We start from the raw sequence: 21,334 nt of genomic DNA, 5'->3' as shown, positions 1-21,334 counted from the left end.
CTGGTGTGCAGAGCCAAGGACACTGCTCAGCTCTGAGGAACATTTTGGCCATCGGAAGGAGAAAAGGAGTAAAGAGGTCACACCTGAAACCCTCCCTTAGGGAGGAACGGACAAGATAGATGGCCAAAATTGACCAAACAGAGAATTCCATCCCATACACCCATACATGTCATACTCAGTATAAATTTGAATTTGAGGGATCACGAGGGTCAAACCCCTTCCTTCTTCCCCTTCTTCACCTGTCCTGTTTGCTTTGGCATCCTGGGAGGATTCCGTCCATTTGTCTGCCTGTGGTCCTGATCCATGCCATCCTGAATCCCTGTGTTCCTGCCTCCAGCTCCCGACTGCTGCTGACTCCAGGAGTCCAGCCTGGACTTTCCCAGGGCTGCCCTGCAGCCTCAGTGGTGACGTGAGAGTTATTGGGAGGAAGGGGGGAGGAACATGGTATCAATTTTCCTCTGTATTTGTATATATTTAGTAATTTTTCCTATTTATCATTACTATTTCATTAAAGCTGTGTAGTTTAGTTTCCAGCCCATTCGTCTCTCTCCCTTATTCTCTCTCCTTTCTTTATCAGGGAGGGGGATTAATAATGAGCATCTGTCATTCAGTTAATTGCTGGGCCCACGTTAAACCGTGACACATCGTGATACCATCAGAGTAAGAGAGAGTATCTAAGGTCATCCACACACTGATGCTATGTGGGTGCCTGCTCAAATGTTTGGCCAATCTGCCTTAAAAGATGTTGGGATCAAGAAAGAGCCAAGCATATAAACCCCCCAAATATTGAGTTAGGTCACTAAATCAGAAAGTATCACATTTGTACAAACTGACATCCTGGCTAAGATTCCAAATATACTGAAAAGTTTATGACCTGAACCCCAGACAAAATTACTGTTGCTCTCCTGCACCTTCAGTTTTTCCAGAAGTTTAGTTTAGAGCTAAAACGTGTTTATTAAGTACTGCTGGGATGCTTGCATTGGTGCTTATGCAGGCTTACTACATATTGCAAAATGAATTGCACCAAGTTAATGGCACACTTAACTGCTTCAGCACTGCTTGAATTAGATTGCATACTAGTGAGTGTAATGGGTGCTGTGTGCATGGTGGAGGGGCAGTCAGTCTTGATATATTTATACTGTAAAAAGAAAGAGTTTAGTTGCTGGAAATTGGAAGACCTGTGTTCTTAATCCGCACCACTTCAGCTATCATGAAAAATTCTGGAAGGAAAAGAAAGTCAAACAAAAAACCTGATATTCTTTATTTTTATTATAATTTTAACAACATGAGTAAATTGAAACCTGTAAGCAAAGCAATTACATGAGAAGGGTCTAATGAAGTTGTTCAAGCTACAACCTACTTTGATTGTTGAATCAAACTGAATAAAGCAGGCTGTTTTCATGGGTTTTTAGCTTCCATGAACATACTTGGCAGTGACATCTTTTGCTTTAATGGCAATGGTCTTCTGTGGGCTGGGAGTTTCATAATCAGCTGAAAGTAAAAATATATAAGAAGTTGGTCACAACTACAAATAAGAAAATTGCTGAACCAAGTACCATCCTTACTTCAGAAGGTGAAATCTCATGAACTTCATCAGGATCTGATAATAACAAAAATTTCTCCCCCACTTGAAGAGAAGCTCCAGTCAAAAGTTGTGGATCAGATTCCACAGCTTCCAGATTTCACAGGTTTCATGAGTAATGGTGATGAAGTATCTTTAAAAAACCCAGCTAAGCAACTGAACCATTGTGAAGGTGTTTACACTTTATTCCCAGAGGGCAAATGTTAAGAAACTGAACTATGTTTCTTCCCAAAAGCCACAGTCACTGGGCCAGATTCTGTCCTTGGACTCCAGGGGAAACTTGTGTGCTTAGAAAGGGAGCTTCTCTGGGATCACAGCTTTAATATTTGAACTGTACAGTGAGAGGAGGAGGGAAGGTGTAATGCACCTAAGGGAAGAAACAGCAACACAGCTGCTTTGCAGTCACTAACGAGGCCCCCAGATTCTGTAGTAGCTTTTTAATCTCGTATCACAAATCCTCAGGAAAATGAAACTCTTTGACCTACTGGCATGTTCCTAAACTCATCCTTCTGTGATAGTTCTGGAAAACACCCATCTCTGATACATGAGGATTCTCTGCATGACAAGAATTTGGGTGTTCTTCCAGTTTTGAAGCTTTTCCAAACCTTGCCGTCTACCACCCAGCCTTACGAAACACCAGAACCACCCTACTCCTCCCGCTTCCAGCAGCCTCACAGCCCCTTCCCAGGGAACACATACTCTTCATTCTCGTGGCACACTTGCTTTTAGGGACAAGTACCTGCTTTGTTCTCCATCCAGCAGGCAGTGATATGCAGCAATGTCTTTCTCCAGCTGCTGTTTGCTGGTCAACAGACTTTCGCGGTCCCGCTGCTGCTGCTCGGTTTCTACTTTGATTTCTCCCATTTCTGCCTCCAGCTTGGAAATGACAGAGCCAAGGTTCTGCAGCTCGATGTCGTGCCAGTGCTTGGCGTCGTATAAAGAGTTCTCCAGACCCCTCTTCTGTAAGGGCAGGACGGCAGACATGAAAACAGTTTTCATATGCTTCATAGTGTTTTTTATTCAGGTTTGGCCAGTATATCTGTTGAATATGCTTAAGTGGAAAGGTAATATTTTGATAATGCTTTCCGTTAGATACTTTGAAAAACGTGTGTTATCAGTACAAAGCTTGAGCTACATTGGTTATAAGGTGAGGACGTTCTTCACATTGTCAAGTACGACCCACCCAGCACTCTCAGTGAAATTATTATTGAGTACAAACACTCAATGGGGATTGAAATTTGGGGTGCAAAAGACTGGAAAGTTGTCAAATTGGGGGTGGGAGAGTTAGCACACCACATCAGACAAGAAGAGCCTAGAAATGTCTGGCCTCTCTGGAAACAGTATTAGCTGGAAAACAGAATTTAGTCTTAAGTCTACATCCCAAGAAGGGAATGTTTTCCTCAGAAGGCATGTTAAATTCACACAGAATATACCCATTGAAAACCCAACATTACTTGCCAAGGTTCTCAAAGATTCGGTTTCTGCTTGCAAGCTTTGTATTTTGCAGGCAATTTCATGGAACTCGGTTCTGAGGCCCTCCACCAGCTCTTCCTCCTGGGTTCTCATGGCAGCCACCGTTTCAGCCTGTTGCTGCCAAAAGATTGCAACTGCTGTCACAGCCTACTCAAATTATGCTTTAGTTTCTTTTCATACTAAACTGCCACAATATTTTCACAGATTGTGGCAATTCTGACTCTCTTAAGTTTGAGCCTTGTATATTCCTCAGAGAACAAATCTGGATACTTCTTAGTGTCAAAATCATAATAATTTCCATGCATCTACTGTTAAATGGCTTATACATATCAATGTATGTATTTTATCTTTGTCAACAAAAGCTGTTCAACATTCATACTAGTAAAATTAAAATTACCTACAAAATGTGGCTGTAATTCTTCATTTTGTAGCTTTGTATAACACGTTTTTTTTTTGTTTTTTTTTTTTTTTTTAAGTTGTGTTTTCCCTTCATCTGATGGATTTCTTAAGTATTCACATCTGGATTTTTCAAGTAGGATTATATGTCACAGAGGTCAGAAAAATAATTCCCTTTAGCTGAATTAAGATATTATGCAATGTCAAGTTCTTGTCACTTGCTGGTTTTTACATTTTCAGGCTCCTTGAAAATAGGTGAAGGAAAAGGTACCTTAGTAAAAGGAAAATTTCTATACTTTTTCATAAGGGCTGAAATGAAGGTTTTAAATCCCGAGCTCTGGTTCTCTAGCAAATACAGTTCTTTAGTCAAACCCTAAACTTCTTCTGTTTGACACTAAAGTTAAACTGTGTAAAATCCTTACATTGCACTCTGAAGATTCATCTTGACTCTGTGCTCCTTTTCTGACTATGTGTCCTTTTCTTTTAAAAATAAGATAAAATTAAGAAAATAATAATAATCTGGGACCATGCATCAGAAATATTTTTAATAATTTTTTTTATGCTAACATATGAACCCTACATCTTGGTCATTGAGAATGAAATCATCTTAGGTGCAAAAGGTCGTTTAACTATTAGATAAGTCTCAAACCAAATTTAGGGTTTATGAACTTATGTTACATGTTACTGTTATGTTACTTATGTTACTTATGACTGAATTTCAATACTAATACCGTAAGTGTCCTTTCCAGCACATTTCAGAGCCTGTATTTTCCAAAAATACTTTACAGGGTCTTGTTCTTCAGAGATAGAGAATCCCACCTCATTAGTCCAGGTGACCCCAGCTTAGTTATCATGAGCTTGCCATTCTGGAGTAATTTGTGTCTCCTAAATCGTGTTTAGACTGTAGTCTGCACGTTATATGGTATGATTACTATAAAGGCCTTTTTAAAAAAAAAGATAGACATGGCATCTATATTTATAGCCCATGCCAATTGATTGAAGCCTGGCATCTCACATTCATATTTACCCTGCTAATTGCCCAGTTGGTACCTATAAATTCAACTTGTCCTCACCACAGGTGATGTTGAAACTCCCCCAGGAGTAACCCTAAGCTGTCAGAGCTACCTAACATTGGTGGTGTGAATGACAGAACAGGCAAATGGAGTAGATGTAGGTGGCCACATCAGACCCTAAATACTGAGGCTGACACAGCAAGTATCACATGATGAATGAGCTGCAAAGCTTTTGGTACATGTGGTTTTCCAATCCTCCTTACAGGATTACCAGCTGACTCCATGTGGAGGGTGCTGCTGGGCATGGCACTTGACCTCAGCTCTGGAGTTCCTTGTTTAAAGAAGTACAAATACAGTCTGTGCCCTCTCCACTCGGCAGTGTGTGTTTTCTGGGGGCTCTGCTCTTCCTGAGATGCTCTGCCAGGGAAAAGCTGTACAAAATTGTGGCACCCACAAATAACTGGATTGAAGAAGGGGGAGGATGAAACCATCCTCCTAAATCATCATTCTGGTGCTTGAGTTTCCTAGGAATGTATGGGTTTCAAGCATGTCTCTACAGTTCTGAGCCAGGCATTGTGCAAGCATTAGTGTGAAATCTCTCATTACTCTTTTTAAAAATCAAATCAAGATAACTAAAAGGTGATTAGGGATACAACACCAACATCTGCATTATATCTGCAGAAGGAAAGTGAATCTGGTAATCTCTTAAGAGTTCTGGGAACCTGTTAACAAAGTAGCAAACAAGGAAGATTTGACATAATTGAGAAGATTTTTCAAAACCTTTTACCAGATCTAGCACAGGGGATGACAGAGGAAGCTGTGTAATCATGTGCTCAGGGCAGAGCATTGCCATGGATCAACAGCTGGTCAAGAGGCAGGACACAAAGAGGAGGATTAAGGTCTGGTTCCATTATGACAGACGTTTAACAGCTGGATGCCTCAAGGTTTATTGCTTTGGGGATGAGATGTGAACTAGAAGGATTTATGGATGACAGATGACATGAATGAACAAGCACCACATCATTAAGGAAAGCATGTTTTCAGGGAAAATATTAAGCAGCTTGTGTGCCTTTCAAGGGTTTAAATCACTTGTGTCAATTCAGAGAAAAGTTTTGAGCATTATGAACAAAAAAAAAAAGGCAGAGCTCAGTCCAATGGATTAGAGTCCTGAGGTTACTTACTTATCCTAAAAAATTCCATGCGAAACCCTTTAAGGTATGGATATAAATTGTTATGTTCAATGCCAGAATACACCTGAAAAATCTGTCCAAAGTTGCAAGTTTAGTCTGAAGACAAAGCAAATGAGGCAAGGGAGTTGGTCAGAAAATAATAAAAAGTACTGCCCTGACATCTAAGTCAGTGCCAAGGCTAAAATACCTTGGTGTCAAGTGATCACACTATGACAAAGAATGGGTACAGAGAAAGGAAATTAAAGTATTAAGGGCAAGGAAAGCTCACAGAGAGACTGAAGATAACAGTAATGAAGAGCAAAGGAGACCAAAGGAGAGGAGGGAACTGCGAGAGCCTCTGTGTCACAAAACGGGAGCCATGAATTTTTCACACGTGGATAACCAAATGGTGCAATTTAGCCATGTAAGATGACATAAATCCACAAGGTTAGTTGAAAAAGGGATTCACGTAACTAGCAGAACTCTTGCTATCTGTATAAATAGTAATAATCTGAATAGATCTGTATGAGAAACAAAACCATGTAAGATAAAAAAATGCACCGATTTTTAGGAGAGGTATATTTAGGTACCAAACCCCTTCAAATGTCATACCTGCTTTGAAACTGATCTCGCCAGAAATCTGTGCTATTCTGATTCTTCTTCCCATTAAAAGCCAAAATAGGAACAACTTAAACTCTTAAGAGCTTAGACTAAGATGGCTAAGTAGGGATTGGTTAGGTTATGTCTGCTTACTGGCACTTCTCTGCACCATCGGGTGTTGGTCACAATCAATGACATGACAGTGGCATCCAGTGATCAGCTCAGTATGAGCTGGCAGTTTTATCCACAAATGGTATCTCTTTGCTGTTGGAATACCAGATAATGAAGGTATTAAGGACACAGTAAAAAAGAAGCTGTGAGGGTATGTTTGCACAGAAGGAGGAGGAACAGGATCAAGTAGTACAGAAAAGTGAGGACACTGAAGAATTTGGTCCCCTCAGAGTAATCTTCATTTTGCTGAAACCCAGCAGTGAGCCAGGAACAAATTTTCTGGGAAAAGCTTAGGAGGCTACTGAGGATGCTCTGGTCTTTAAAGGCTACATATCCTTCTTCTGGAGGCACTCTCTGGGCTCGCATAGTTTTTTTTTTTACTTTGTAACTGACTTTCTTTGGGCTGTACAAGCTGAAAATCAGGTTCCTACAGACTAATCTTATGAAAACTTCACTTAGTAATAGTCTAGCCTGCTCAGAAACTTGATTGGATCTCTGGGATAAAGCCTCTCATTGGCTTCTTGTACATCCCCTAGCACCTTTGGTATCACATTTCTCATAAAATTTTTCTTCTTTATTTAGAAAATAAACATTTTCTCAGAGTTTCCATATGTCTTTGCTGAACGTATTTCTTTCTTCTTGCAGTTTGGCTTCACTACCCTGTACTCTTCTCGTAGCAGCTCTGTACCATGTAATGGGGGGGCTATCTTTTTGCTAAATATTTCTGTGGCATAGCTGTAGTTACAATTGTGTGTGCCATGATTAGCTGTAATAGCCAACTCAGAATGACATGGCTTCTAAAATTTAGGATCGTGCACTGGACTTAATGCTTCATCTCTGCAAAAATACTAATTTCAGCCAGTCACTTTGGAAAATGAGTGATTTTCATGACAGAGAAAAAACTTTTTTAAAAGGCTGTTTCAGACTTGGCATTAAAAGAAGACTTTTAAAGGGAATGACTATTTTCATAACATTTTATTTCTAAGTTAATATTTAATTTTTCTCGCCACTGCCAAAGGAAACAATTTCAAGGAGAAACCCACAAGAAGTCTGTAACTGTGTAATTAGTGTAGAGCAATATATTTTGCCCTTTTGATTTATAGGCCCCTGTAAATTATTTGGTATAGGAATAGCCCTAGTCAGAAAGGTAATGGCTGTGCCTTATCAGACACAGGTGTTTCTCAGCCAACTTTTCAGAGCCCTTACAAGTCTCTCACACCTGTGATATCAGCAGGGTCACTTCCACTGCTACTTAACTCTGTGCATCCCAAGAAAGTCACTGATATTTATAAGTGTATTTTCTAATGGACTTGGACAAAAATCCTTCAGTTTTTTACCAGGTTTTTTGATTCAAGGAATAAAAAATAATCAAACACTTAGCCCTTAAAGTTACTGCAGTGTATTAGACAGATTTTGTGTTTGCTTTGAATCCTTTGATGTTAGAGTGTGCTACAGGGTGCTTACCTTGGTACGGAGCAGGGCACCTGTCTCAGCACGATTCTTTTCGATGTCTCTCTCCCAGTGGATTCTGATTTTTTCCAGTATATCATCCAGGCCACTTCCCAGGGGAACGTCAAGTTCTTCCAGTTGAGATCCAGCAAGCTGCTTGTATAACACCTTCACATCCTTGAACAGAAATAATGGACAGAAGGTGAACCTTCAAAATGTGAACTGGAAAATTAGATGGTAGCTTCAGAGAGGCTTGAGGGAGAGCTCTTTTGGTTCCACAAACAGAGAGTGCAATTAAACTTGATCCCAAAAAGTACCTCTACGTGAATGATTTAGTGCACTGGAGGGTTTCTTCCTCAGATGTGGATTTGCCTTGCTTCTGCATGAGGAGTCTTGTTGGAGTTCCTTGTGGTGGAAGGAGACTGGAGCCCTGTACCAGAGCACTGCCTGGAGCAGCCCTCTTACAGTGGCAAGTTTCAATATGCAAGTGGCAAGCTTTTACACATGTGCACATTAGATGAAGAACACTCTACTTTTTGGTGTCAGAATTCTGCTCTTTCTTTGCATATAAACACTCCAAAAACATGTCAGCAGGAGAGAATTAGTTTATCTAGAGTCGCATGCTTAACAGTAGCACTTGTACACTGTCTTCAGGAGCACAGGAATAAATGAGATTTGCACAAGTGTCTGAACTGTCTGCTATCACAATCCTTTTACATCAATATGTTTACATGTGTTATTGACATGAGAAAAAAAAAAAAAAAGTGGTGTGAAAAGATGTGGGAACTCCGTTTGTAGGCAGTGGCCCCTGATAGTGACAGTACTGGGAAAAAAAAGGATGGGCAAGGATATATAAATTATGAACCTGCAAGAATGAAAGGCTCAAAATGTGCCCACTTCAAGTGTACAAAAGCTTCAAAAGCACTTGACATGGATCTCCTAGTGGGAACACTGGAAACAAGAAAACTTTAGACTAGTTCAGGAAAGTCCTTGGGGCTTTATTGTGCCAGAGCTCAGCTGCAGCTGGGCAATAGTTGCTTCCAGTCTTTGTCCTATGACTTCTCTTGAGCAGCTTCCCCTGGTGCTGCTGCCATGTGAAAACCCAGTCTGTGCTGGGGTGGTTCTGCAAATGCTCAGGTACTCCCTACAGGTAAAGAAAGAGCATACTTCCAGCCTGCAAGGGCTTCTCACTGGCTAAATGCAGGGTGAGAGGGGCTGTTAGAAAATTGCTATTCTTTTATACCATATATACGGGCATAGAAGAACAGCCTGGGTGCCAGCTTTTCTGGTTTCACAGCAATCATTGCAATGCACATGAGGCTTGAAATGAATCTTGCATATTTCTGTCAATTTTCTGTTTCCCCTCTTATGTGCTACAACTTTGGGCTTTTTCATGCTGTGCAGTGGTGCTGAATCCACTGATTATTTTCTGCAAAATGCCAGTCCTGGGATTAGACTCATGTAAGTAGGGAGGGAATGAAGCAACCTCATATTGCAAGCCAAGTCTCCATATGCCTGCCAATGTTGCTGAAATCTTGTGATTGCAGAAATAACCCTTAAGAAACATAAGGTAGGATAGTGCCTTGCTTCTGAGAGCCATCTCTATTCAAGCTCTCTTTTCCTTTTGAGGCATCAGCACAATTGCTTGCTGTCCCTTATGTGGAATTAGGAGTAGCTCCATATTTGAGCCTCATCAGTAAAGATGCTGATTTGGGTCTGATTCCCTGCTGAAATAACCACCTTTGTGCAAATACTGCTGGTGAATGTAATGAAGAAGTGGGAAAGTATTGCAAAATTGGATGATAATGAGGTTCCCATGCATTGCTCAGGAGAGACTCACTTCGGGGACCAAGCAGCTTGCTGAGCCAAGCAGGATTTTTTCAACGGAGCCCAGTTAATGCTCAGCATTAGTGCAGCAGGACCAGAGATTGTTCTCTGCACAGGTGTTTTCTCTTTACATCTCAGGCTGAGAATCAGAGCTCACTGTTGAGATGTTCACATACATGACTGTGCAACCCTGTGACCATCGTGTGGTGTCTAGCAAGAAATGAAGTGATGACATCTGGAGCTTTGAGCAACCTGATTTTGTTTCTATGATCTCCTCCATGTCATATTTATCAGATGAGAAAGAGTTAAAACGTAAGTGCAAGTTATTTGGTCATGCCTTAGAGGTCTGTGCTTTGAGGTAATCAAGAATAATAGGAGCAGTTTGCAGGACGATCCTCCACCCAGACATTGCAGGCAGAGGTTTTCAGTGCTTGCTTTGCACTTGATGTATGATACCAACCAGATGAAAGAGGCACACATTTGTGTCCCAAGTTTAGACTTACTTCTTCATGATTCTTTGACAGCAAAGTTAGTTCTTCTTTCATGCTCTCTATCTGACTCTCCAGATCCATTTTAGTTAAATTAGCATCATCAATCACTTTATATAGAGAATTAATTTCATCTTCCACTGCCTTTCTGAATGGCTGCTCATTTTCATACCTGCAGAGGAAAAAAAACCAAACACCCAAACTTTAATACAGCACAGCTCAGCACAAACACCTGCATTTTTTTTTATAATGACACAATTTGTGCTAATCAGCTCATGTGTCCCAGACGGAGGCAGAGAAACACAGAAGATATACTTTGCTCTCACCTTGTCTCACTATACTTCAATTTAACTGCCTGAAGTAGCCTGTTGCTAACCCCAGTGTAATAAACCAGGCTAAGTTAGCAGTCTGCTCTGCCATGGTTATCAGCCTGAGAGGATTCCTGGATAAGCCCAGGGAGGCACATGGTCTCTTGCTAGATCTGGTAGTTGTATGCAGCATGACTGTGGGTGGCTATTTCTCTGTCTGCTTAGCTGTGAAATGAGAAAAACTGCTCAGCTGTGTACATGAAACTTAAGAATTACTTTTACTAATGAACATGCTGATGGAACTCTCACCTATGCTTCAGGATCCCTGCCCATCCTTAACACCAAATCCTAGTAGTATAAAAATAAATAGGAAACCTGAGAAGTTGTTTTGTCAACTACAATTGCTGTTAAAGCAAACATCTCCTTTCTAAACCGTGGCTGTAATTGTAGGGAAAATTCTGGCATGCAGTTGCTATTCTACAGTTCCCTCATTTGTACTTTTTCATTTGAGGCTTTCCATTGAAAACGTGGCTGGGTTGTGTGGCAAATCTCCTTGGGTGGGAGGCTTTTGTGGCAAACCCACCCATCCAGCCTGAGGACCTGGTGGCCAGGGAGGTTAGACAGGGGGGCTGGCAGGTTAGACAGGAGCCAACTCCACAAACAAGCCCTGCCCTGTGAGATTCACCTTTATTGCAGGGAGTTCAACAGCTTGGGAAAGGGGCAGCAGATCCCAGTGAGAATTAGGAGCTTTGACTATGCAGTGTATTGATTTGACACTGGTTTTGTTATGTAGGGTGCTTGTTCAAGCCAGCTGATATTTGAAAAATTATTTTAAAGATGTAATTAAAATATGAGTGTAGCTTGCTGGATGTAAGGCCATAAAATGAGTAGCTCAGAGTTGAACATTTCTGAAATCAAAGGTGAACCTAAGAACATGTTTAATATGTGTTTGGGTACAGAGAAATAAAATAATACCAGAGAGAGAGAAAGAAGTTAAAGGGATGATAAAATAATAAGAAACAAAAATCAATTAGTAGTTTGTGTGTTAGATCTTGCAAAAAGCTATTTGTAAGTGAGCAAGTCCCTTTCCAGTAAAAGCTAAAAGGCTCATCATGCCTTCTGAGTAAAATCTAAAGAGCTTCATGCATTCATATTCATGAATATTAGGCTTTGAAAATCAAAAATCTTAAAAAAGTAGTTTGTCAGTATTTAAGGTTTTTTTTACTATTAGTTTCTCTCAGTAATGACAAGGAAAATCAGTGCAGCTCATTTCTGTTTTCTTATCTAACATTTCCAAATTGACCTTTGTAGTGGCACAGTTTCTGCTTTTTAGCTGCTGCAATAGAATAATTTTTACTTCCAAAACCATTTGGCACTGAAATTAAAACTAATAGTCATATGAATGTTTGTCTTTATAAAATGTCAATCCAAATGTGAATTAATACTGACCTCTCAGTAAGAAATCAACGTCTATATGTCAAAGAACAGCCTAAGTAATTTTGCTAGGGCACATTTTTGTTAATAGAAATCTTCAAAATCTTCCAAAATAATGTTCGCATTGTAGTTATTTTGCTGCTACAAAACCTTTCCCAAGTCTGGTGGTTGAATATTCAACTTAAAAAGAATGAGCCCATTCTGCTCACTAAGCATCACTCCCCTACAGAGTAAGCATTGGTCAAGGCAAAGTTTCAAAGCAAGCAGTCAGCTGGGTGCCACCACAAGACTACCTGTCTTTAAAATCTTCAGCACAGGCTTGAATGTTCTCAGTGTGCAGCATAAGACGAGCATTTTCAAGGACTGCTTCACCCACCTAGAGGAAAGAGACAACAGAGCTCAAGCAATGAAGAGCTTCAGCACATCACTGCACACCTACCTTAAGAAGATCTCTATCCTTGATTCTGAAAATAATCTTTTAGCCTAGGGCTTCTCAAGTGACTCATTCCAGACAATTTAATCAATGAATTCTGTACACATAACTTCACCAATTCTCTGCAAATAGGCTGTAATTGTCATCAAACCATTCATTGCTCCTAAGCATTCATCTTCAGGTGGGAACTTTATTCTGATTGTCAGCTGGCCACAAGGGATAAAAATCATTATTTTGTGCAAGGTATGTTCATCATTTAAGCCCCACTTATATCACCTAGATTGAGTTTAAGTAGCATTCATGCAGTTCCTGTTCTACTTCCCACATTAGCAGTCCTCTTCAGAGTCATCCTCTTCAGTGAGCTAAGGAACACTTGGCTCATGCTGTCTGTGAGACATCCTCAGCTCTCAAAGTGTGTTTTTTCTTCTCTGGTGGGGTCCTGTAAGATCTTGTGATAGACAGGAGATCTGAGGAGCAGGCAGTCTTCAAAGATTCTTACACTGAGCATGAAATGCTTTGGAAAGATTGTGCAAATAAGAGTGTGGTATCGTTGCTTTGGCTCTGGAGGGGTGTGCCCAGGAGGCAAACCAGAAAGGCTTGTGACACAGCAGCTTGTTATGATTCAAGAAGGTTATACGAAATGAGAAAAAAAGGTAAAAGAGACGCCTGTACTGGAGTCTCACATGCACTGAGCTATGCAGCTGACTGCAGATGTGCTGGATTTGGTACCAGGATTAGAATGATCATGTCTGCAAATAAATGCGTGGGGTCTCCAGCCATCCCTTTGTCCATCTCATTGCTCCGGAGGAGCTAAATTGAATGTATCTTTAGGGTTTTTTTCCAGGAGATACCCATGGAGATTTGCAGTTGAAACTAAACCACCATATAAATAAAAGCAGCTTTGTAAGCAGGTAAGGAGAGTTCTTGAAGCAAAAATCTTCCGTGAGATAATTAAGTCTGCAACTAAATGAGATTGCAAATTCCCTGAAGCATTACTCTCCCCTGAGGTGAAAGAGGCCATGCAATGTGGAGAGATCAAGGTTGTGTCCAGACAAGTTATCTCAAGTACTGCAAGTAAGATCATTGCCTTAGTGTGGTCCTACCTGCTCCTTGACCTGATGCCTGGTGATGGGGTAGAAGTGGACACGCAAGGCTGAAATATTTCTATGTGGTAATTAACATTAACCCTTACGAAGTGGTTTACTGCTCCAAATGTCTTACAAATGCTTGGACAAACAAATACAAAATATGTAAAGGCATCTGATAAGGATATATCTGAAGGAATAACCTATTCCACACACTGAGGAGTCCATAATGGATCACTACAGTAAAACCACTCTACATCTTATAAATCTGAGGAGGCATGAGAGTTAAAAAAAAAAAAAAAAGTGGTTTGCTTACTTTTCACTTGCTGATTGGAACAAAGAGAGAAGGTGGCTGTGGCTGAAGGGAAACAGAGCTCATGCCATTGCACAGCAGCCAATATTTTTAAAATAACTGTGTGATTTCTTGTCCAGTTCCAACCAATATAGGTTGGAATAGGCTTATAGAGGGCTGGGCCATCTCAAGGATGCACATTTCCACACATTTCATGAAAATATAATCTAGGCAGAGGAGAGAGGTCCTGTGAATACCAGCCCTGGGCAAAAAAACCCAGTTCAGTAATGAGAAAGTCCAGGGAACATGCAGGAGTCAGAAATGTTACAAAAGCCACGGCTGGGGTGAAGAGATGGGATCTGATGGCACACCAGCCAGGCCTGCCATGCAGTACAGAAGTACAGAAGACCTTTACATGCTCACTTGCCCACAGAACTGGCTTGTCTTCATTGCTCAGTCCTTGTTTCCTTCTCTCTGTGTTTTTGCAACCCCACTTTACCAGCACTGGCCTAACACCCCAGCCCCATAGTCATTCTTTCTGCAGCATTTCAGAGAGGCTGTGCAGAGCTGGGACTTCCATGCTGCTGTGCTGTCCATGGGTCTTCTTGCAAGAACTGAGTTTCTCCTTTCATTTTTCTTTTTTTCCTTTAATTTTTTCTTTTCCTTTTCCTCTTTCTTTTTTCTTTTTTCCTTCCCTTCCCTTTTTCATTAAATAAGCACTAACTCCTGTGGCCAGCACAGTACCACTTGGAGGTATATTAATGACTAAGTTTAGAGGCTGAATTCACTGTAAAACTGCTTTAGAGCTGCAACAAATGCAGAAGCAGGGACTGGCTAATGCCAAATGTTTGATGAGAAAGTACCAGGCTTTCCAAAACTGACCACAAACCTGAATGATGTTTTGTAAGTAACAATGGTATAAAGAAGTGTAAAGTTTGGAAGGCCTCAGGGAAGAGCACTGTAGAAGGAGCCAGCAGATATTAACCTTTCAGCCCTCATGGAAATGATCTGTGTGCACTTTAAATCCTCCAGTGATCCTGAAGGATAAATAATCGCACAGTGGTTTCTATTTAGAAACCAGGTTTCCTGAAAAATTCTCTCTCATTTGCATGAGCTGTGAAAGCCTTTTTTTTCTCGGCTTCAGAAGAAATGTAAGACTTCCATCTAGTGGCCCTTTTGTTTGATTTAATTCTCCTGATAATCAACAGCTGGATGCAAACACGCAGCATTAGTGAGGCAGACTCGTAGCCACTTTGCTGACACACACAGACTGAAACTCATGATGCTGCAGTTTAGGAAACAGCCTTCTTTGTGTCCATGTGAACTGAGAGAGGGCTTGCAGTGGCGCAAGCACTTGGACGTTGGCTCCTCTGCTTGTAAAACAGAAGGAAACGCTGTCCTGCCTTGCAGGGCTTCTCAGAGGCTTAATTCACTAATGCTCATGTGGCATTTAAACAACCAAGATAGGAAGTGTTATCAAAATGCAAATATTATCATTAGCAATAGATCTTTTAAGTCATGCATTGTCTTTATAGGCTTGCATCTGGGATGCACGTAAACCTTTTGATCATGATTTCTGTTTAGCACTGGAATTAACACTGAATATTTGTAGTATAAAACATCTTAATTAGAAAGCAACAACAGTTTTCTTTAAGTTCATTGTGATTTTATGGACATGAAAACATAATTTTAATTTTTTAGGAAAAAAACCAACAACATTTACTGGGTTACAACTGGCAAAAAGGAAAACCAGCTGCTTTACGGGAGACTCCAACCTTGAAAAAAGGTGATGTGGTTCAGACATTTCTGGGAGAACTTAACCCTGGTGGCTTGGAACTTTTGATTTTTAAGACACATCTGACCAAGTTTGCAATCTGAAGATTTACTGCGCCACCAAAATTCTATGTTTTATCAATAGTTTTGTATACTTTTGCTGCTCTTAAAAATGCCTGATCTCTTTCTGAATGCTGCTAAATTCATGGCCTCAGGTGTGGCCTGTGATAATGAATCTCCTAGTTTAATTATTTATGTAGTGGGAAATTATCAGGCTTTCAAGTTCAGTTCAGTTAAAGCAATTGATTCCTCTGTGAGAAAGATCAGAGGATGCTGGTCTGGTATTTCCTTCCGCACACAGAAAGAAATGGTTGATACCAGCCCATTCCCTGCAGCACTTTGTAATTCACAGCTAAATCAGGCTAAAATCATGCAAGGCAGTGCCTCCTGCTCAGATGCCAAGCAGTCAAGTCTTTATTCTTGCAGTTGTGCTTTCCATGCTGAACCCCTCCTCAGAGGCTGAAGGAGGAGAACCCAAAGGCAGCAAGAGTGGCACTTGGTGCATTGCCTGGAGGAAGGTAAAACCCAAAGAGAGGCTGGGAAGGCTGATGGGTCCTTTGCTGATTCCCGCTGCAACTGAGAAAACACAACTTCATTTATGCATCAAATAATTTATAAGTTAACAGGAGTGCATCAAAACAGCACCTGGTTCTCAAAGCGGGAGAAACCTAAATAAACAACCTGTAAAGACTGTGATGTTGCCCAAGCACAAGGAGGAAGCCTCATGCCCCACCTCACTGCTGTGTGGGAAGGCACTCCAAGGTTTTACTGATGGAGGTGGCCAAGAGGACAGAATTAAAACTAATTTATTGCCACTTTATGGCGGTTGACCAAGCTCTGTGCTGTTTGGTAGGAGCTTGTTTGCCCTGAGATCGGTGCCAGAATGCTATTTCACCAATTTACAGGCACTCATCATGCACTGTGTTGCCTTGGATTGTGTTACAGCTAATCCTCAGCAGCTCTCCTAGCCCTGCAGCAAATAAATTACTGTCTGCAACCCCCAGTGGGGTGATTCCTAAGCCTGTCAGTCCTGTGTACTCTCCAGGCTTAATAATAACACTGAGCAGATGCTGGTAGTAAGGCCAGGTGCAAATCAAAGTATCTCTATAGAAAAAATCTGATGTTTTATATGCTCCCAACGATCCACAGGAGTCACAGAAGTGATAAAATTGGTCCAGGACACTGATGCCTTCTTCTGCTTTTGTTTTTACTCCTGTGATCTGAATTGTGCTCAGTGTCATCTCATAGACAAATCTCTCTGTCTCCCATGCAGCCATAATTGAACAATCACAGCAGCTCATCTGCCCTCTCCCTTTTGTAAACTCACTGAGATTATTTCAAGAGTTCATTTTTCCCAGGTGCTGCCCTGCTCTTTGGGAAAGAATTACTACTGCAAAGAGCCTCCTATTCTGCAGAAGAGACACATTTGATTAGAGACAGAATTTTCCATGGGAAGACAGAGATGAAGCCTGGAGAAAAGGCCTATGCCCAAGGTAAAATGAGAGGAATTTGTATTTCTGTCACATGAATTCCTCTCTGCAAGGATTTCTCATATCCCTTATTTCCTTCAAAAATCCTCCCATTTTGCTCCTGTCCCAATTAGTGCACATCCACCTGCTCTCCTAAAACCAGCTGCCCAGGCAGATAATGAGTGCTGTGAGCTGGATAGTGGCTTCCCATCATTCAGCTCCTGCCAGTGATCCCTGCTGCAGTAACAGCTCTGACAATTGCCATGAAGCATGAGTGGTTTTCCTCCTGAGGGACCCTCCACTTGTACTCTCTGAGCCATGCGCTGCCACATTGTTCCCCCTAGCTCCATGTCTGGAAGAAATGCTGTCACCCAGCTGTTATTGCTAGGAGGACATCAAACCAAAATGTGGGATGCTGGAGCAAGTTCCAGGAAGGGCAGGAAGGAAACAAGACCTTGGGTCTGTTGGGGTCTCTGCTCTCACATGCAGAGGTGGGCTTGTCACATTTCTGATTCTGGAACCAGGAGAATCTGTGACTCTGACAGAGCCACGTCCTTGCCTTCTCACTAGCAGAGCAGGGGGTAGGGGTTCATGTCTAGACCCTGCTCCAATTGTGGATTTTTATTTGCTTCTTCTCATTCAAAAGCCGTTCCTATTACAGTCACTGAGGTTAAAACAGGTGGAGAGTCAAGTGGCTTCCTGCCACAAGACTTTCACAGCTGCTTCATGGAAATGGCACCAAGGGGTTCAAGGCTGGTGGGCATCCCTCCTGCCTGAACACACTGAGCCTGGATGGGGATTTAAATGAATCCTCAGATTTTGCAGGAGGCTGAAAAGAGGATATGTAACATAAAGGTGGATGAGGACACTTGCAGAAAATCTAAATACATTACCAAAAATGACATTCAGAAATGTATCTGCCAGGTTTCTCTCGTTTCTGTTGCACCTCATTCCTGAATACGTTTTCCTTTTCTTACTGGGATATGTCTTGGCAGGAGGGTACTGAGTGCATGTGATTGCAGCCATTTCTGCAGCAACTGATTTTGATGTTGTTTAATAAATGTGACAGTTTCGGTGTTGCTGCTGGCACGTCTTTGCCAATTAGCTCCAGGATGAATGAGTTAATTGGTGTTTGGGCTGGATGAGGTCGTACTTTAGTTTTTGGTTAGATGCTTGCTATAAAAAAGGGAAGAATTATGCCTAACAGCTCAGATTATATCTGAGAAAGTCAAAACCCACTAAGTGATGCCTCTCTTGATTTATAAAAGTAACTCAGAAAAAATTATATATTCTCTAATGTGTTTTAATGGTTAAGTAAGTATGGGTGATGGTAATCTTTTTATCTTCTGCGATACTTGCAAAAGCTGTTACTACATAGCTTTATTTTTCTGATTTTATATAGGAAGAGCCCACTCTTCAACTTAAATTTCATTATGAGCAGCTGTTACTCATAAGAAAGGGAGGCAAGATGACAATAAAAAGAAAGGTCAAATGGAAAACAATATAAGTGGAGAATTATTGCATGAGAGGGTTCATCTGCATGACAATGTACTACAATTTTGGGGGCTCATATAAAGAAAAATCAAACAGTTCTTCCTAAAGTACCTAACAGCCCTATTTTTTTGATCTTCACCATAGGCCCTGATAGGTTTTACATCTGAAGTCTACAGCTGCAAAATCGAACACTCATCTGGAAAATATAGAATGGTAGATGCAAAGCATTAAACCCCTCATCTAACATAACAGTCCTAATCTACCTCAGCAAAATTATAGGTCTGAAGGTATGTTTTTTTGTAAGCAACCCATATTTAGAACCCACTGCCTTCAGCAGCTAGGCCGTTCAGGAAACTTTACAGGATTAGCAGCTACAATGTCATTTACCACCACAAAAGGATAGCAACTTGAAAAGTCAGTGCTTAGCTGGGCATTTTGCAGACACGTTCTACGTATAATGGCTTTTGCCACCATGTTCAGATGACATTTATAGGGTTCTGGATGAAGACTTGCCCTGAAAACACAGCACACTGTAAAAATGCACCCTCTTTCCTATGCTAGAGTAAAACTCCTGCCAGCCTGAGTTAAACCAGGATGTTTTATCCCACGGAACTTGAAGGTGGGTTTCCGACTTCCTGAGGACCCGCTAATGGCATTATCTGTGCCTTCACAAGCACTGCTGGGAAGAGATGTGTAAGATATCAGGCTCCAGCTCTTTGGGGTCCTGTCCTCTCCAGGTGGCTGGAGGTTGAGAAGCCAGGACTGACTCATGAGGTGCACCAGGACCTCATGGGACAGAGCCCCATGTTCACTGCAAGCAGGACATCAGCCTGCAAAGCCTTACTGGTCAGCAAAAAGAACTGTTTCTTGTCCATGAACTGTTTCTTGTCCATCTTGTCAATGCAAACAGCATTTTCCACCCCCACAATAAGGACTTTCCTGGAGAAAGCACAGCCCTTGCCATACAGAGAAGGTGGAAGGGATGGTGGGTTGGCGACAGAGGGAAGGACTCACTGATTTGTAGCCATGTAATAATCATTTTTAAATAAATAGAGCTTTTGAAAATGTGATTAAACAAACAAGGGAATAAAGTAAAATCTAAATTGCTAATTAGAAAAAAAAAACCAAAAAACAATGTACATGTAATGGTATCATGTTGAGGAATACACTAATTCAGTCTTAGCAGTTTTCTTTCCATAATTTTGATGCTCAGTGTAATAACTACAGCTAAAAAAAACATAAAACAAACAAACAAACAAGCAAAAAAATCACCCACTTTAATCATCTCAGACTATCGCGCCTTGGGGTGCATTTCAATCACCCCCATGCACCGGAGGCCTGAGGCAATTCTCCCGCTTAATAGGCATTTTCCACAGCATGCTGTGAAATGATAATGCTAATTATCGCAAAGATAGATTAAAAACCCTCCGTCTAGGGCACGGTGCCTTGAAATCAGGCCACACTCATCATCAGCACCGACCCTCAGTGCCCAGGCAAGCTAATGACTCGCGAAGCTCCTGGCGTCCCTCCCCACCACTGCCAGCCCTCACCTGATGGTAAATGGCCTCCCAGTTCTCCCGCAGCGCTCCCCAGCTGCCCACGCTGGCCGCTTTCTTGTCCAGGTAGACCCTGATGTGCTCCTCCAGCTCCTGGTTGACCTGCTCGAGAGCTCGCACCTTCTCGATGTACTCCACCAAGCAGCCATTCAGGCTCTCGTAGGAGAGGCCCCGTCCCTTCTCCAGCCCCGGGGCCAGGGGCACGGCGGCAGAGGAGCTGCGCAGACCCTGGAGGAAGACGCTGCTGATGCCCAGGGCCCTGCGGGACACTCGGGTCCCCAAACTGCTGACTCCGCCGGTGGGGACGGTGCCGACGTAGACGCCGGGGGGTCTCGACAGGCTTCCTCCTCCACCACCACCGAGGCTCACCCGGCGACCGGGCGGCCCCGAGCCCTCGGCCATGGAGGAAGAGGTCTGCTGCCCCAAGAAGGATGACCGGCGCCTCGGCAAGGGCATGGTGCCGCTGCGGCCCACCGACTGCCCACGCTCAGCCCGGCCACCTCACCGGGCCCACAGTGTTGGGAGGGATGTGCCGAGCCCAGCAGGTTGGGGCTCGCACGGGGGTTTCGGCTTTGTGCGACCGCTTTCTGGAAGGGGGGCTTTGTGCTGCCCGGGAGCGGCCGTCACATTGTCCGGGCGGCCGCTGGGTCAGCAATCCCATTTCAAGGGAAATCTCCCTGCTGCTGCTGCTGCAAATGTGGTAGATGAAAAGCACAATGGTGTTTACAGGGACAGCGGGATGGGGATTCAGTACGACGTGCGTGTTAAAATACCAGCGGGTGTTTTCTACGCTGACACCCAGATGATTTCTTACTCTTATACCCACGGATATCAAGGCGTGTGTTACCCACATGCTGACCCCTCACACCCAGGCTTACTCCAGACAGTCTCCTGTAGCAAGATGTTACTTTAAGTTAGCAAAAAGCCAAAGGTTTGAGGAGCTCTTTGGGCCACAGCTGAGCCAAGACGAGCCAGCCTTGCACTGCTGCAGGGCCTCAAATGCTCCCTCGGCCCTGCTGCAGCTTCTGGATTTCTCTGTGCTTTGGTTTCACCTCCCTCCCAAGGCACGTTGCCCCAAAAGCAGCAGATTTTAACTAGGGACAAGCTCCCTCACTTCCAGCCCTGCTCACTGGGTTTAGCATCACACTCTCAACCACATTCGGTCTGTTCAGCCAGGGCCCAGTGTGCCCTGATTGAGACCATGGGGACAAAGGTGAGGTGACTGATAGCCAGAAGAAAAGGGCAAAAGCAAACCCTAAGAC

The 21,334-nt window shown here is 42.4% G+C and overlaps 1 protein-coding gene across 1 annotated transcript; it reads right to left on the bottom strand.

Moving 5' to 3' along the window:
• Positions 1–1,251: 1,251 nt before the first annotated feature.
• On the bottom strand, positions 1,252–20,650 carry BFSP2 (beaded filament structural protein 2). The gene is made up of 7 exons (XM_071735831.1): positions 20,067–20,650; positions 12,204–12,286; positions 10,184–10,340; positions 7,869–8,030; positions 3,041–3,172; positions 2,322–2,542; positions 1,252–1,491 (listed from the first exon to the last, which is right to left on the bottom strand). The coding sequence occupies exons 1-7, from the start codon at positions 20,526–20,528 to the stop codon at positions 1,488–1,490; spliced, it is 1,221 nt and encodes a 406-aa protein (XP_071591932.1). The 5' UTR covers positions 20,529–20,650; the 3' UTR covers positions 1,252–1,487.
• Positions 20,651–21,334: the final 684 nt, after the last annotated feature.

This window comes from Heliangelus exortis, chromosome 2 (genome assembly GCF_036169615.1).
Source record: "Heliangelus exortis chromosome 2, bHelExo1.hap1, whole genome shotgun sequence".
In the NCBI taxonomy this organism is placed as follows: Eukaryota; Metazoa; Chordata; class Aves; order Apodiformes; family Trochilidae; genus Heliangelus; species Heliangelus exortis.
This window is presented reverse-complemented; position numbering and strand designations above follow the sequence as displayed.

What these genes read in the sequence shown, in the direction of transcription:
- BFSP2 (XM_071735831.1), bottom strand. Translation starts at nt 20,528, where the DNA reads ATGCCCTTGCCGAGGCGCCGGTCATCCTTCTTGGGGCAGCAGACCTCT. An exon ending in GCTGAAGATTTTAAAGACAG is followed by an intron (nt 10,341 to 12,203) that starts GTAGTCTTGTGG and finishes TTTCCTCTGCAG; the next exon opens with GTATGAAAATGAGCAGCCAT. An exon ending in CCGAATCTTTGAGAACCTTG is followed by an intron (nt 2,543 to 3,040) that starts GCAAGTAATGTT and finishes CTGCCCTTACAG; the next exon opens with AAGAGGGGTCTGGAGAACTC.